The following is a 15,608-nucleotide window of genomic DNA, read 5'->3' on the forward strand; positions in this document are numbered from 1 at the left end:
AAATGTACTAAGCCCAGAAAGCAAACTTCTTCATGAGAGAAAAAAAATGATTCATGTTTAAATTGTATCTTAGTTATAAGTTATAATGTATTTTTTCTTGCCTTTTTAAACTTAGACATTAAGAATTTGAATTTCAACAAAATATTTCCGGAGCAGACACAAACAGTATCACAGATTAGGAAACTGCAATTAAAAAAAGGTTTAAAAAAATATTTTGCTGAGTACATTTTAACAGCTGGAAGATAATTTACTTTCACTATCCCAGTGGTTTATCATCATCTCACTATCACTTCAGAGGTCCTGCCTCTAAAATAATAAGTCTAAATCCCTATACTTTCTATGGTAACTGTATGCATACAATAAAACTGATATATATTGGTATAAATAGAAATTTCTTTCATAAATAGTTTTTCATATATTATAAGCATAATACACATTATTAGCCTTAGAATTCAACATAGATTTTCTCTTTAGCTACAGTCAGGCATAGAGATTTACTCAAACATGGAAAACTCGAAATCGTCGATAGCAGCTCATCATATATAATAATTTGCCATTCCCTGGCTATTATCTTTTTAATATTCCCTATTGACCCCACCCCGTGTTTGAATAAAGCGTGCCAAACTATTAATACATTATTTTCAAAGAATTTACTAAGTTCTATAAAAAAAAAAGCTGTACTATAAAAGTAAAATCCTGCCACAGAATAATATCAGTACAATGCTGTTGCCTTTAACTACTAATTTTCTCTCACATCAGACGCCACATTACATTTTGTGTTTCCCATTAAGCAAGGGAGTAAGTATGTGCACCGTGCACACAAAAAAATACAGTTTCAAAAGGTATGATCGATGAACCAAGTTTGCTTAGCAATGTATGAGCTTCTCTTTATCTCTGACGGGGGGAAACCCACTATGCCAGGGCCCTTTTGTGGTACTAAATCTAAAAATGACAAAAGCGTCACTAAATTGGTCATTAAATCAAAACAAATGAACCTATTTTGATGGTTCATCTATGAATGAAATCCTGATGGATCTGTTTTAGGCAATTGCCGTAAATTAATTCAATGTTGAAGTCGCCGTAAAGGAACGTGCCCGAGGCGCTGTCAGCGGCTCACCGGCACGGCGGTTCCGACTGTGAGCCGCTGGGAGTGGCTTGCCGGAGATAAAGAGTTAATGTAGACAAATCAACATATATAGCTTTGTTGAAAAAATACATTTTATGCTTCAGATTAGACCTGCATGTGAGCCTCAAGCGGATTGTCTGAAAATTTGGTGCACACCACACAACCCCCCCCCCCCCCCAAGATCCTGCATGGCCTACATTGCTTAGGGTTTGAATAACAACATAGAATTAGAATATATGAATCTTCCATACAGTAATCTAGATCTAGAAGAGCAAGTGAATAGAGGATTAGGCCTTCTTGAACTAAATCCGCATCCAAAGAGAGGGACTCAGCTGAGTCAATTAATTTACGCACCCGATGAAATGCACTTTTACCATCATTATTATTAACATTACAGCATGACCTTTTAATGGGTTTGACACAATAGAATTGGAATAGGAATCCTCCATAGAGGTCTATAGTGATCTCACTCTGTATAAATCTAGAACTAGTAGAACAAGTGAGTAAGCCTTGAATGAATCCACATCCGAACAATCGGTCAACAGACGAAATTCAAAATGGCCGCTCGAGCATGAAACTGAAAGTAGATCTAATTTACGCTGTCCTCCTTTTTTGTACTCTCAGGTTCCGACAGAATTTTATGTCGGAAAAGCTGACGTCGGAAGTCGACATGAAATGGTAAGTGCAGACAAAGCCGACCATAGAAATAGGGGGCGCTGGCGATTGGCCAGTCCTCGCACTTCGCACGTTGACTAATACAGGCGGGCCTAGCGATAGCACAGGCCGGGTCGAGGGTCGGATTTCAGACGATTGTGGGCAAACATGCAGGTCTATTCACATTTTTGTAGAGTTTATACAACCAAAAATAAATAAATAAATTAGGGATGAATATCTGAACTCAGAAGTCATTTTGTCTAACCCCCCCCCCCACCCCACAATCAAATAAATATTCTCTGCCGCAGTTATTAAAACCTTCCAAAATCTTAGCCTTGTTGGATTTTTTTTACTTGCTTTTGATTAGCCTACCATCTAATTTACCCAGAACTAAGCCGTGAAGCATAAAGGCTTAATTCAACAACCACAGTGCAAAAGAATCTTGCCATCAAATAAATACAAAAATAGAGCCTCCTACATTGTCACCTAATTTGACAAAAGTCGGCCCAGTAGTTGCCTCAAATCATGAAGTAGTGTCTTTTCCCCCCACTCAGTCACATTTTCAATCATTTTCACTTCAACCAGTGTCATAGTCCACACCAGCTGCTGCTGTTGACATGCTGACAACCAACACCAGTCTCTAAATCTGTTTTGTTGGTACTGTCTGCATCACTGTCCTCTCAATAATCATTTCCGTCTGAAATGACAAACCTACCTTTTTCATCACCACCACCAAAGCATCTGGTTAAAAGGCGATGCAATATTATTGCTGCTGGGCATTTCTAGAAGCCATTGTTCTGGAGTCCACCAAAAAAAAAAAGGCAAGAGGGCAAGTTGAACATAGTATCCATGTTGACCTGATTAGTGCCGTGAATCTGAGTTTTTCAGTACTGATCCGAAGAGGGCAATGGCCAGTGACATGATAAATACTCTTAGTGATGAAACAGTCTTCAGAGACTCACACAGGCCTCAAAATCGACTGCCATATTTGTTCTACCATTTCAAGGAGTAGTGTCACTGACTCAAATATGGTTGAGGAGCAGCCAAATAGGCTCTCGTGTACCTACCAGCTGAAGCAGTAGGTCGAAAGATTCTCACACAGCCGCCAGTTCCGATCCCATACTCCACACAGGTCAATGTGCTGACCCCATATGTCGCAACCATCTTAACCAGGGTCATATGTTCCTTTCAGCAGAACCAACTGGACGACAGATTCCCACACAGCCGCCAGCTCGATCCTATAATTGTCATCTGACAGCCAAAGGGGCCCGGCCCACACATTTCCATGGACTGAACCTGTATGTCGCAACCGTCTGAAATCTAATAGGGTCACATTTTCCTATCAGCAGAACCAACAGGATGAAGGATTCCCCCACAGCAGCCAGTTCCATCCTGTATGTCACTTCTGGCGAGCAAAAGGGTCCACACATTTCCATGGGATGAACCGGTATGTCGCAACCATCTGAAACGGTCACATTTTCCTATCAGCTGAACCAACAGGATGAAGGATTCCCACACAGCAGCCAGTTCCATCCTATATGTCACTCCTGGCAGCCAAAAGGATCCACACATGGGCTGAACCCTTATGTCGTAAGTGTCTTACACAGGGTCAGCATAAGCAGAAATGTTTCTTCTTTTTAACCTCTTGCTTGCAGAGCCACTAACGACAGGCGAAGAGGTCACAGCGCTGCCAGTAATCTCACCCTCACCGCTGTCTCTCTTTCTGTTAGCTGGCGAGGGGGTTGACGGGGATGACGACACACCTGAGTGAGAGGACAGATTAGACGAGGAGTCTGTCGAATCAAGGCGCAGGGAAGACATACCAAAACTGGAGGCCTTCTGTCCCAATGAGGGGACTGCATCCGAAGAAGACGAGAGAGACGCTGTAGGGGACGAGTGGGAACAAACACCACTGTCTCTGTCGGTCGAAGGAAGTTGTTGAGCAGAGGACAAACCCAATCCGCTGGCCGTGGTCGAACTTTCGGGACTAGTTGAGTTGGCGCTGTCCCCAGTGGAACGTTGGTGAGACAAAGCCGTAGCCATCTTCATGTCAGTGTCACCGGACGTGGAGGAAGACACATAGGCTGGGGCAGAGAGCGCCTTGACGGGGCTCGCTTTTTTCTGAGCAGACAAAATCGACAAGAATTCTTCATCGTCGTCATCCACTCTGACGTCTGAAGGCTGCACAGCGCGGGGTGGTGGCAGAACTGAAGACAAACTTTGCGATTTAGAAAGCTGTGGCGTTTCTTTGGCAACTTCAGAGACATTCGAGAATGAGGTAGAGGAGACCTCCATACTGCTGTCAATGTAGCTTGGCATCTCAGCAGAGCTCTCGTTGGCTTCATCATCATCGTTGTCGTCATCCATTTCATCACTTCCGCCACCAAATGCAGAGATGGGTCCAAAACTTTTCTCCAGGAGCTCCTCCGAACTCTTGCCCAGGAATGAGGCCATGGGGTCTGTAAGATCCAGCATGGTGCAGAGAAGTGAAGTTTGAGGGTTCACCACCACCTTGAGAGGGGTTCTTCCGCTGCGGGGGTTTGGAGTGCCGACAAGAGGAGGCGTGGTTGTGACAAAACCTTTCTCAGGAAGAGTAAGATCACCTCCAAATAAATCGACCGTCTCTTTCAGATCCTTGTCATCAGCTTCAAAATTGTACCTGGAATCAGAAGGGGAAAAATAATACCATTAAGACTCATTTTCTTTCATTATTTTTCAGCATTTTGTTTTTCTTATTTGGCTATCAAGCTTTAAGATTTCAATGGTGCTAAACAAATAAAGATAAAAAAAGAAAGGTGAACGAGCTACAAGAAAAACAGTGATGAATAGAGACTTACTATTTAATTAAAAACTTTACACTTGTCAACTTCAACGTCTCACAATTCATAACTGCAAATCTTATACCTTCATTCATTCAAAGAGAACAGCCAAATGATTTCTTTTTTCTTTTTTTGGTAAGTGTTTTACAGCGCTCACAACTGCATAAGGTCATATGAGCGAGTGGGACAAATTATCAATAAGCCATTTTCAGTTTGGTAGGAATTAATTTTGAATCTTAAGACCACACAGGGATCTTTAACATGGGTAACTAGCACATGAGACCTCCTAGATTTTTCACCCTTATCCGAGAAGGCTAGGTCTTAGATCTTACCTACCCTATCTTTAATCACTGTCAGGCTACAAATCTGGGATCTATTGAATGAGATGCAAAACTACTGCTGGGGAGGGAGGGAGGGGGGGAGGGAGGGAGGGAGGGAGGGAGGGAGGGAGGGAGGGAGAGGGAGGGAGGGAGGGAGAGAGAGAGAGGGAGGGAGAGAGAGAGAGAGAGAGAGAGAGAGAGAGAGAGAGAGAGAGAGAGAGAGAGAGAGAGAGAGAGAGAGAGAGAGAGAGAGAGAGAGAGACTTACTAACAATGTCCCAAAGAGTCATCCATGACAACAGACAGGGATATAATATAAAATCGTAATAATGAAGGACACAAATCCAACAGAGAAAAAGCAAAGCAGACTGTACATACCTCTCAGCACCTCCAGGTCCGGGCATGTACGTGTTGGTTGGGGTCAGTTTGAGCAGATGGTTAGTGGTGCGCAGAACGGTTAGCCACTCAGGGTCCAGTTTGATCTTCAAACCCTCCGACTCCTTGTGAGGGACATCTAGCACCTGTGAAATCACAAGTTAGGAGAGTTGATTGATGGAACATGCTCCAATGCAATTACATTATACAAGCAATATTGGCAAATCAGTGATGGCTCAAACTCATAAACGAATATGTGCCGACGGCAATTTAATTAGGGAGCAGCTTACAGACACACATGGATTATAAGGGGGGCTGGAAACAAGCAGAGATTAAAGACAATTTTTAAAAAATAAGATGGAGACTCTTCAACTACAGCAAACTACTTGTACTCTCAAGGTAAAGAATGTGTTCTAAAAAAGAAGGTAATTTCCAGGACACTAATGAAAATGAATATATTACATCGGAGAAAACAAATACAAAATTATCTACAAAAATAACACAAGTCAGACCTCTAGAAGAAACCGAACCAATTGCCCACAGGGTATAGACCGAAGTACAGAAAGTTGGGGGGGGGGGGGGTAATTAAATCCCCAGTTACATACAGTGACAATAAGTCTTCACATATCTTAACAATGACTGACACAAGGAAACACCCACCTGAAGGAAACCGCGCCTGGGCAAACACTTGTCCAAGGCTAAGAACTTGGTGGTCTTTGCAGGAGTGGACGGGTCTGTCTGCTACAAAAGGTAACAAAGAAAGGAAGAAGAAAAAAATATTTATAAAATCACACTTTAAACACAGTTCAATCATCAAGAAATAATTTCACAATCAATCAAAAACAGGTAAAAAAAATAAATTTTTTAGTGTTTTTTAAAAATAGAAGCAAAAGTTATTGCCCGAATTCCAATCTCCTTTCCTTGGAATGCAGAATATGGGAATTGATGAAACTTTTAAGCTGTCAACATGTCGTGGAGATTTAACAATCCATTTCACTTTGAGCAGATTAAAAGGAGAAGAGTATCCAACTTTAAAAATGATTCCCTTCCTGACAACAATTTCCACAAACCTGAAAACAGTCATCACTGGGCCACAAAAAACTTCTGTCTCTCAACCTTAAGTCATAGGTCATAGAGATATTCAAACAACTAACCTGATGCAGAACATGGGCAGCAAACTTGACGTGTAGATGAGCAGCGAACCAATAGGTCGGCTTAAGGTGAGTGAGCAGTTCACCCAAAGGCCGTGACCCTAGAGTGTCATCCTCAATCTCCTTCCTGAAAACATAATAAATGACATTGTGTTTGAATTTGAAAGACAGGAGGAAGAGTCAAAAAGAAAATGAGACTGATCAGAAGGGGGAACAATTCAAAGAAAGGAAAATTGAAAAGAGAAAGAAGAGAAATTAGGCGAGTTAAAGCACAGACCGTGGAAAATCATTTCACTCTGAATCTAATAACCCACATGAACAAAGTATTGCAAGGTTGCTATGTCTGTACAGTCAAAATTATCTATGACGGCCACCCATTGTAGAGGAGAAGAGTATTTCTCTTAGATAAGGTGGACATCTTACAGTGTCATTGCAGCATAAAATTATTTTTTATTTTTTAAAAAAAGGGGGGGGGGGGGGGGGGGGGGGGAAGAGATATGGAAGTGGCCATTTGTACAGGTGACCGTCATGTATAGAGGTGGCTGTAAGAGCAAGTTCGAAAGTATTCTAATTTAAATAGACATCCAAACAATAAAGAACTAGTTAGCTTGCATGGGCTGAACAAAAAAATTGCAAGTGGATCTAGAGCGCCCTCTACAGTGTATGCCAAAGGCTGGTGAGCTCTAGGAACTATTTTAATTTCAATTTATGAGTGGAAAAAGTTCAAACTAAATCTTAGCCCTCACACCAACTCTATTAACCTATACCATATATAATGGAAGAAATTATCAAGAACTCTATTAAAACCGAAATTAGCATGAAAAGCCTTTCCAAGCACTATTTGGCTTATCACAACGCTGTTGTTCACAGAAATTCAAGAGATGAAACAGAACAAAAACCCTAAATAAACACGACGAATGTTATTTAAAAGAAAGTGTACAGAGAAATAGCTCAGACTGCACTAAACTAACAACAAAGAACTGAATGGACAAAGGCACAACAGAGCGAGTTTTAAAAAAAAGTCGTAGTAGGTATTTTACAGCACTTGCAACACAATAAGGCCATATAAGTGCTGAAGATTAGAGGTGTTACAAGAGAGTAACAAATACAAAAAAGGAGGGGAGATAGAGATTTTTTTATAGGAAAAAAGGAGCAAACCACACCAGAGCACCTGCAAACCCCCCACAGAGTGAGAGTTTGAAAGTCGAGCAGGATGAACTGACAGGACAAAATTTCAGTACACTACCCCTCCAAATTATCATAACTTCGTACATATATGAAAAGTAGAAAAACCATGTAACTCACTTGAAGAAAGGCTTCATCCTGATGAGGTTGTCCGTGTCCCCGTGGTAGTAAATCCCTTGAGGCCAGTCATGGGACATGAAGATGTCCAGGGGTCTGATCAGCTGCTTCAGCCGAAACACTTCCAGATTGCGAACGTGGTACACACTGCGCTTGGTGTCGTTGGAGTACGGCGGTCGCTCAAAGTGACCCTTGTAGAAGTCGTGGCTCTTGTAGATGCCAGAGACCCCACCGATCCTCACACCGCCCACCTGCACCACACCAGCATAGCCTAGGGAAAAGAGAAAGGACAAATGTATGTTATGCACTTGTTACAAAACATTAGCCAGTTCTACATCATTTTCAAGTTATGTGATCAGCAGGATAGGATTGAAGTACGAGGCCTGTGGACTAAAAGATAATTTAATTGGAGGAACGAGGAAGGGCATCATTTGCATTTATTTTGAACAAGGCAGGGTAAATATTTAACATCTTTCCTTAAAAAACCCTTACACGAACATCACAATTTCAGAACAATTTGGAAACAAGTACCCATGAACCGGCATCCAGTGCCTTAACGATTTAATCAACAAACTCCAACAATAACATCGAGAAACTAAAGTTTCAAGTTTCTGAATAAATTATCAAAATGTCTCAAAGTAAAAAACACTTGTATATAACTTACCGAGGTAGTAAATATTGGGGGCGACCCAACCTCCATAGGAAAGCTCCTGAAGGTAGTTAGAGGCTTCGTGGTTGCCTCCGATGAAGATGGTCAACACTGGAGCCTTCTTCTCTCCACTGTAGTACCTGGGAGAAAAATGTTTATATTTATATTGAAATGTCCAGTCAAATCCCCAAACAATAAATAAGACAACAAAACAGAAGATAACAAAGACAGCAAGTAGAGACTGATGAAGGCTGCATTCTGCAATGTGCAAAATGAAGCTTAACTGTAACTGAGCAGAACTGCGGACCACTTAGAATAGACCTACTAGGCAGATTTTGAGTTTTGAACATGCCTTTCTAAATTTAAAACTGAACCCTGTTTTTTAGTCACCCCCCCCTACAACAACTGTGGTGTGCATCCAAAATTCTTGCTGAAAACATAAAAGAAATATTTTCACACAAAAGCTTCTTCTCTGCTTCCATACACTACAAGTTGATTTATCTATTTCAAGTTCAACATCTTACAAAGAAGCTCACAAAACATGTCATGTAGCCCTAGTGTGTGCATGTGAGAAGTCCCTAACACCCTTCCCAATATACTTTAATAAAACATAAAAGCAAACTGCAATTTAAAAAAAGCAACCAGATACTCACTTATAGAAAGTCTGCAGCTGCTGGTACTTCGGTGGGACAGCCATGGCCTCGAGGTCACTGTAATTCCGTACCGACTGGAAATCACCACAGACCAGGAGGAGATCAATCTGGAAAAAAAAAAAAAAAAGAACCATCATATTATAGGAGTCACCAAATAGGAGGAGGTTTATTCATTGGTATCAGTGTTGCCCTTTATTATAGCTGTATTATTAGTGTTATTCATCAGTTCATGCTCTATCATCATCTTCATCACTCTGCGCCCCTCGGGGACTCATGCATGCAGGTCTAGATTCATTTGTCAGTGCGATCACTCATCATTTCATTCCGTTCTACATCCCCGTCTTGTGTTTTCCATTTCATTTCAGTTGATGTCGTCATCACTTGTAACCCCGTTGAATCATTAAAAGTTCATTGATGTTATCCGACAAGTGATGAGTCATTCTTTATTTATAAGAAGATACACATAAAGTTTAAAACCACAGTTACTCTTGCATTGCTTGCACAAGATGGAAAATTAATGGGGGTGGGGGGTTCAATGGGAACGCAACGACCGAAATGAACAAGACATCCGATATTCAAAAAATTCTTTTAGAAATTGACAATTTCCCTACTTCCTTGAATTACTAATAACTATATTTTTTTTATTCAGCGCATAAGTTGTCTAAAACCAGAACTCTACTCAGGTAATAAAAGCAAAATAAATAATCGTTACACACAACAAGACAGCCAGGAAGGCATACCTTGAAATTGTTCTCCTTCTCCAGACTAGCCAAAGTCTCGTAGATGGCATCCAGCTCACCATGGCAACAGCCTTCAACAGCAATCTTCATCTTGAACAGGAAAAAGCAGATATATCTCTGTCACAAAGAAACCTGAAAAAACAAGAAAAAATCAAACGTAACAGACTTTCACGAAAAATGTTTAAAATAATTATTTTTTTAAATGAAATATGAAAGTTAAAAATCTACCATTGTACAAGCGGAAGCCTTTTTAAGTGACCGTTTCAGCAGCTAGCATTAGAAGGAAAATAGGAAGAGAAACTGAGTATGCCCCCCGATACTGAAACCATGGGATTGGTCCAAAATTACTACGCAATAATAAGACTTAAAATGTAATATAGTTAGAATCAAACGATCAAATGTGAGGCTGCATGGTGAAATCAGGGACTCGTCAAAATAATGAAAGTGAAGAAACTGGCATTTTTTACAGAACTTTTGTTCGTCGGCTCAAAACCTTTTTTTAAAATGTCCATCTAAGAGCATATTTGCGTGGATTTTACTGAAAAACTGTGACCTATAGGTAAAAAAAAAAGAAGTAGATTTTCCCATATCCCCAGGCTATAGGCTATGGAAATAACTAAACTTAGGCTGTTATTGTTCTCACTACTTTTACCTCTCAAACCAGGCAACCCCCATCTCCTTCATTCGCAAATATCTCGAATCTCTGGTATTTTTAAAGGTAGTGTCAATTGCCACTGAGTGACGCGGTAGCAATTGACAAAAATTGACTTTTTGTCAAAATTTTTTTGCCACCGAGTAAATTGGGAGCTCTTTTGCGTTGGTGGGTAGATCTAGCTTATTGTGCTTGAGTGCTCTGTGTTGTGCTGTCTGTGTTTGTGTTTGTGTGTGTGCATTTCCCTGACCCCCGCCCCCCCGATTTATGTTCCCCGATATAACGGGATTTTCTACTTGAGTTTGTGTGCATTTGTGACCTTCTACTTCTGGAATTGCCTGTGTTGGTTCTACACCAAAGTGTAGGCTAAGGCTAGCCTACATCTAGGCCTACGTCTAATTGAAAACACGCCAAGTTGGTACCGTAGCTCTAGACTAGATGCTCGTCCAATGAAATTAGTTGAGAACAAATTGACCCATTAGACACACATTATGTATTGCTAAAGATAGTGTTGTTTTGAGACTTGACACCGCGTCACTCGGTGGCAATTGACAAAAAGTCAATTTTTGTCAATTGCCACGGCGTCACTCGGTGGCAATTGACGTTACCTTTTTTTAAAGATCGAAAGTAAGACAAAAACAAGCTTTAAGAGGATAGCAATATATGTACCCAAAAATTGACATACGCCTGATTCCACAATATTAAAAAATAAAAAATAAATTTATAATGATAAGGCTATAAAGTCAATATTCATGTAAAATGGACAAAAATAAACAAGAAAAAGGCATACATAAATAACTGGTGAGCATGAGATTGGAGTGAAAGTAAAATAATAACATGAAAACTAACGTTATCATTGATATTATCTTGTAAAACACACGGTCTGAATATCATGGGTGGGCTAAATCTAGAGACAAGACTATACAAGTCCAGTAATACAGGAGGAAGTCTGTACCGAACGACCCCAATGAAATCTACATTTTAATAATAATAATCAATGGCCATCAAAATATCTGGGGGGGGGGGGGGGGGGGGGTGCTACCTGCGACATGAATCTAAGGAGTTTTTAAAGTTTAAAGTTCAGGGTTAGATTTACACAGTACAAGTACTGTTAGTGCTAGGTTTAACCTAAACTTAAGGTTTACGGGTAGGCTTGGATTTAGAAGAGCTAGGGATAGAGTTGCTAGGGCAACCTTAAGTTATTTATATGGGGTTCCTTGGGTCTGGAGTTAGGCTTTAGGTTTAGGGTTTATGTTAGGATTATTCTAGATTTCATTGTGGTCGCTAGTAATGGAAGGAAGTCCTTCCAATAACACTGAAACATGAGACTTCTGTCCTGGCTAACGGGCTTAGCAGAAAATCAGTACTGGAACTCCCACTCCCTGGGCAAAAAATAATAATTAAATAATCCACAATTTATTGTTAATAGGTGGGGCATCGTGGTGAAATCAGGCGCTCGTCAAAACAATAAATTGAAAAGAATCGGCATTTTTCCTCCTCTAGTTCTGGCTTGGCAATCTTTATTGAATCATTGTTTTCTGGCTCAAAATCTTTTTTAATGCCGATTTAGAAAAACATTTTTGCGTAGAAATTACTGAAAATTGCTGAAAGGGACAAAGAACGTAAATTTTTGCTTTCCAAAAGTAGGCCTACTCTTCAAGCAAATGAATGGATGTCACCAAACTTTGGCGACCATCCATTTTCTCAATCTAACAGCCCTCCATTCCTTTAATCGTAAATAGATCTATATCGCGATATATCTATTCAAGAAGATAGATCTAGATCTAAATTGGTATTTTTTACACGAAGGTACGTCGAGCACCTTTACGCCATCTATTTTTGTCGTCTTCCGGAGTTTCCCCCAAGACTCTTGATGGGTTCCCCTCGCCATTAACAGCTGACCAGATCTCGCTGTGTTTGTTAATTATGGCTTTAAACAACTTGTGTAATCTTTTATAAACAATATCTCAGCAATTCTCGCTCCATAAATTTATCTCCTCCGAGTTTTGTACACACATACACAGCCCAAGCAATGTTGGTGATGAAACCTACTGACATAGCCCATCGTGCGCTAAGCGGCAAAGCAATCCCACCACGGTGAAATCTATATATTTCTTATCAACTGATGAGGGAAGCCCTGGGAGACAACAAAAAGAGATGGCGGAAATATGTCATCGATATTTGAGCAAATCAGAGAGGTGCTCGCTGTAGCTTCATGTGTAGGCCTTTTTTTTTTTTTGCACTTTTCGGGAGAAATGGTCCCGGCACCGGAAACAAAAAAAGGGAGGCGAGTAAAAAAACCCTTGCCCTCGCTTTTGTTGTCATGCCATGGTGAAATGGCCACACAATGAGGAAAAAAATAGGTAGTGTCAATTGCCACCGAGTGATGCGGTGACAATTGACGCGCCGAGTAAATTGTGGAGCTCTTTCGTGATTGTGAGTAGATCTAGCCTGTATGTGCTCGGTATTCTGCATTCGTGAACTTTCGGGTTTTTTTCGAAGTTAGTATTTCTCAGAAAAATGGAGAAATGGTATGATTTTAACGCCCCTATCAACACTATTAGGTTATTTAAGAGGCAGGACCTCCTAATTTAACGTCTGTCTCCGATAGGACCGAGCCAAGAGGAAAGTTCGTGTAAAGTGCCTTTCCCAAGGACACATCGGACCGAGCTGAGGCTCGAACCCGCAATCTCACGATTACGAGTCCGGTAGCCTAACCAACATGCCGTTAAACGTAGAAATGACGTATCTTTCTGATTGGCTGCTAATTTTAGTAATGTGATGTCATCACTTCCTGGGATACCCACATGGAACGACGTGTTTTCGGTAACATTTTGGATTTCCTAGATCTAGATCGATCTAGTAGGCCTACTTGGACATAATAGACCGCACGAAAATTGCCGTAAAGACGCAGATCTACCAACCCCCCCCCTCTCCTGCATTTTTAATCACTAACACATTTTTAAAAAAACAACAACTTCAAAGTAACCCTACAAATTAGGCCTAGATCTAGCCTATAATTTATGGAACTGTTGGTCAGTCGGGAGGAGGAAAAGAGAAAAAAAAAGGGAGTGTATACAGATCCGATAACCGTGAACAAAGTCACAAAGTATACAGACCCGGTAGGGGAACTCTTTTGTGGTTTCAGAAAGTTTCAGCGCCCTCTTGGCTCAGGGTAGACCCAGGTTCTTCTAGATCTATGGCCTAGGTCTCGATCTAGACAGACAGACAAAAATCATTGATCTAGTTTCGAGGCTAGCATAGATCTAGATCGAGATCTAAATGAAGATTGCGGATGTCTTTCCGATGAACGATCGTTTTTCCTCCGTTTTGGAGTTGGAGGAATCACAATTTGAAGATAACAACAATGTCATAGTTTCAATCGAGCAGTCACCCTCTCTATTTCTCTCTCTCTCTCACACACACACACTACCGGGTCTGGGCGCTGAAACTTTCCGAAATCACAAAAGAGTTCCCCTAGCGAGTCTGTATACTTCGTGACTTAGTTCCCGGTTACCGAGTCTGTATACACTTCGGAAAAAAAACTGTCCGGGACCGGAATCGAACCGCTTCAAAGGTCATTGCATGACATCAAACGCAGACGTGCTATCAAATCAGCTATCAAAACTTCCGAGAGAGAGAGGTGTTGAATGTAGATTAAACATTGTATACATGATAGACACTTCCACCTTTGGTGCCATGCGGTTGTCTATTCTTAGATGTAGTCACGTGATCGGAGGGGGTATCCTGGTCTGACGTCAAACAAGATGGGCGCCTTACCTAAAAATAGTTTGCGTCTTTCTACTTTTAATCGCATGTGCCTAAGTCCTAAGTCCACTAGACTAGGCTCTATTTATCCGAACGTTCGGGAAAATATTATTTTATGTAGAATCTTGGTGCTTTTTCGGTAGTTCCCACCCCCCTTATTTGAGCCTGACCTACTTCTAGATCCATACGCTTGATTCGCGGTGAGCTAAGATATCAAACCTAACAACAGCAAAACATTAAATTGTGGTAAAATTCAGGGGGGCATGCCCTATTTTTTGTTAGGTCAGGGGGGCAAGCCCCCCTGAAACCCCCTACTCTTGGGGCCAAAACCCGTGAATAACAATTGCGGGGTGGGAACTACCGAAATAGTGCCAAATCTTCTAATATCTAGATCTAGACCAAGCCCAACAACACAACACACTCTTAGGGAGCTCGGAAACGAAGAACAGCGGGCCACTAGGCACTAGGGGCGCCACAGCGAAAGTAGTTCCGACCGGTGGTCCGGTAAAGTACAATCTTACCTAGATCTAGACTAGACATGAGGCCCCCTATTCCTACTAGATTCTAGATCTACATCTAGATCTAGATATATTATCATATCTATGCGCCTTCTTTGTTGTTGTCTCATTTTAATGTCTGCTGGGTCCGAGGGCACGCCTGACATAAAAAGTCATAATGCATTATTAAATACTCAAATAAAATATAATCAACATACCTCTGAAACAGCTACTGAGTTTCCAGAATCAAAAACTGCATACAATCGATAGGGAACTGAATGGAAGTCAATCCTTTACTCTCTGTGTAAGATCTCTCGACGCAACGTCTTGACGACACAAACAACGATTTGAAAGTGAACGGATAACCGGAAGAGACCAAAAACCGGAAGTGCATCTTTTTGATAGCATTCTTGCCAGGTACTATTACAGTTTTTAGTTCAAATAAGTGACGTATTATCGCTGTCAACATGAGAATATATTTAATAATATTATGTTTAACAATAATATTTATTATGATGATTTTATATTACACATGCTATGGTACGTGTATAGATTACGTATTATTTAAATATATGACATAGTGGGAAAAAATTGTCCATACTTCTAAAGGAAAAAGCTACGAGTTCGTTCATTATCCACGTAATTAGCATATGTACGTGGTATTGCAAATTTCTGCATGAACAACGTATTACAGGCCTAATATTAAAGTCTCGAGGTGTGTCCTAAAAATAATATTAAAGGCTAGTCGGTCACTGATGCTTATCCTAAAGTGTGTATTGCTATATTGTCTCTAGTTCAATTATTGAGTTATAAAACACTACAATCAATTATAATGGCGGCTAGTAAAAACCTTTGTTAATATAGTTGTGTACATGCACGTGTGTGTGTGTGTGTGTGTGTGTG

At 40.7% G+C, this 15,608-nt stretch overlaps 1 protein-coding gene across 1 annotated transcript; it reads right to left on the reverse strand.

Moving 5' to 3' along the window:
- Positions 1–1,306: 1,306 nt before the first annotated feature.
- LOC101852762 (lariat debranching enzyme B) lies at positions 1,307–15,137 on the reverse strand. Its single transcript, XM_005097030.3, has 9 exons — positions 14,924–15,137; positions 9,789–9,920; positions 9,049–9,155; positions 8,411–8,535; positions 7,750–8,017; positions 6,448–6,571; positions 5,954–6,034; positions 5,297–5,439; positions 1,307–4,439 (listed from the first exon to the last, which is right to left on the reverse strand). Exons 2-9 carry the CDS (start codon positions 9,876–9,878, stop codon positions 3,380–3,382), a joined length of 1,998 nt encoding a protein of 665 aa, XP_005097087.1. The 5' UTR covers positions 9,879–9,920; positions 14,924–15,137; the 3' UTR covers positions 1,307–3,379.
- Between the last annotated feature and the right edge of the window lie 471 nt (positions 15,138–15,608).

This window comes from Aplysia californica, unplaced genomic scaffold, assembly GCF_000002075.1.
Source record: "Aplysia californica isolate F4 #8 unplaced genomic scaffold, AplCal3.0 scaffold00145, whole genome shotgun sequence".
Taxonomy (NCBI): domain Eukaryota; kingdom Metazoa; phylum Mollusca; class Gastropoda; order Aplysiida; family Aplysiidae; genus Aplysia; species Aplysia californica.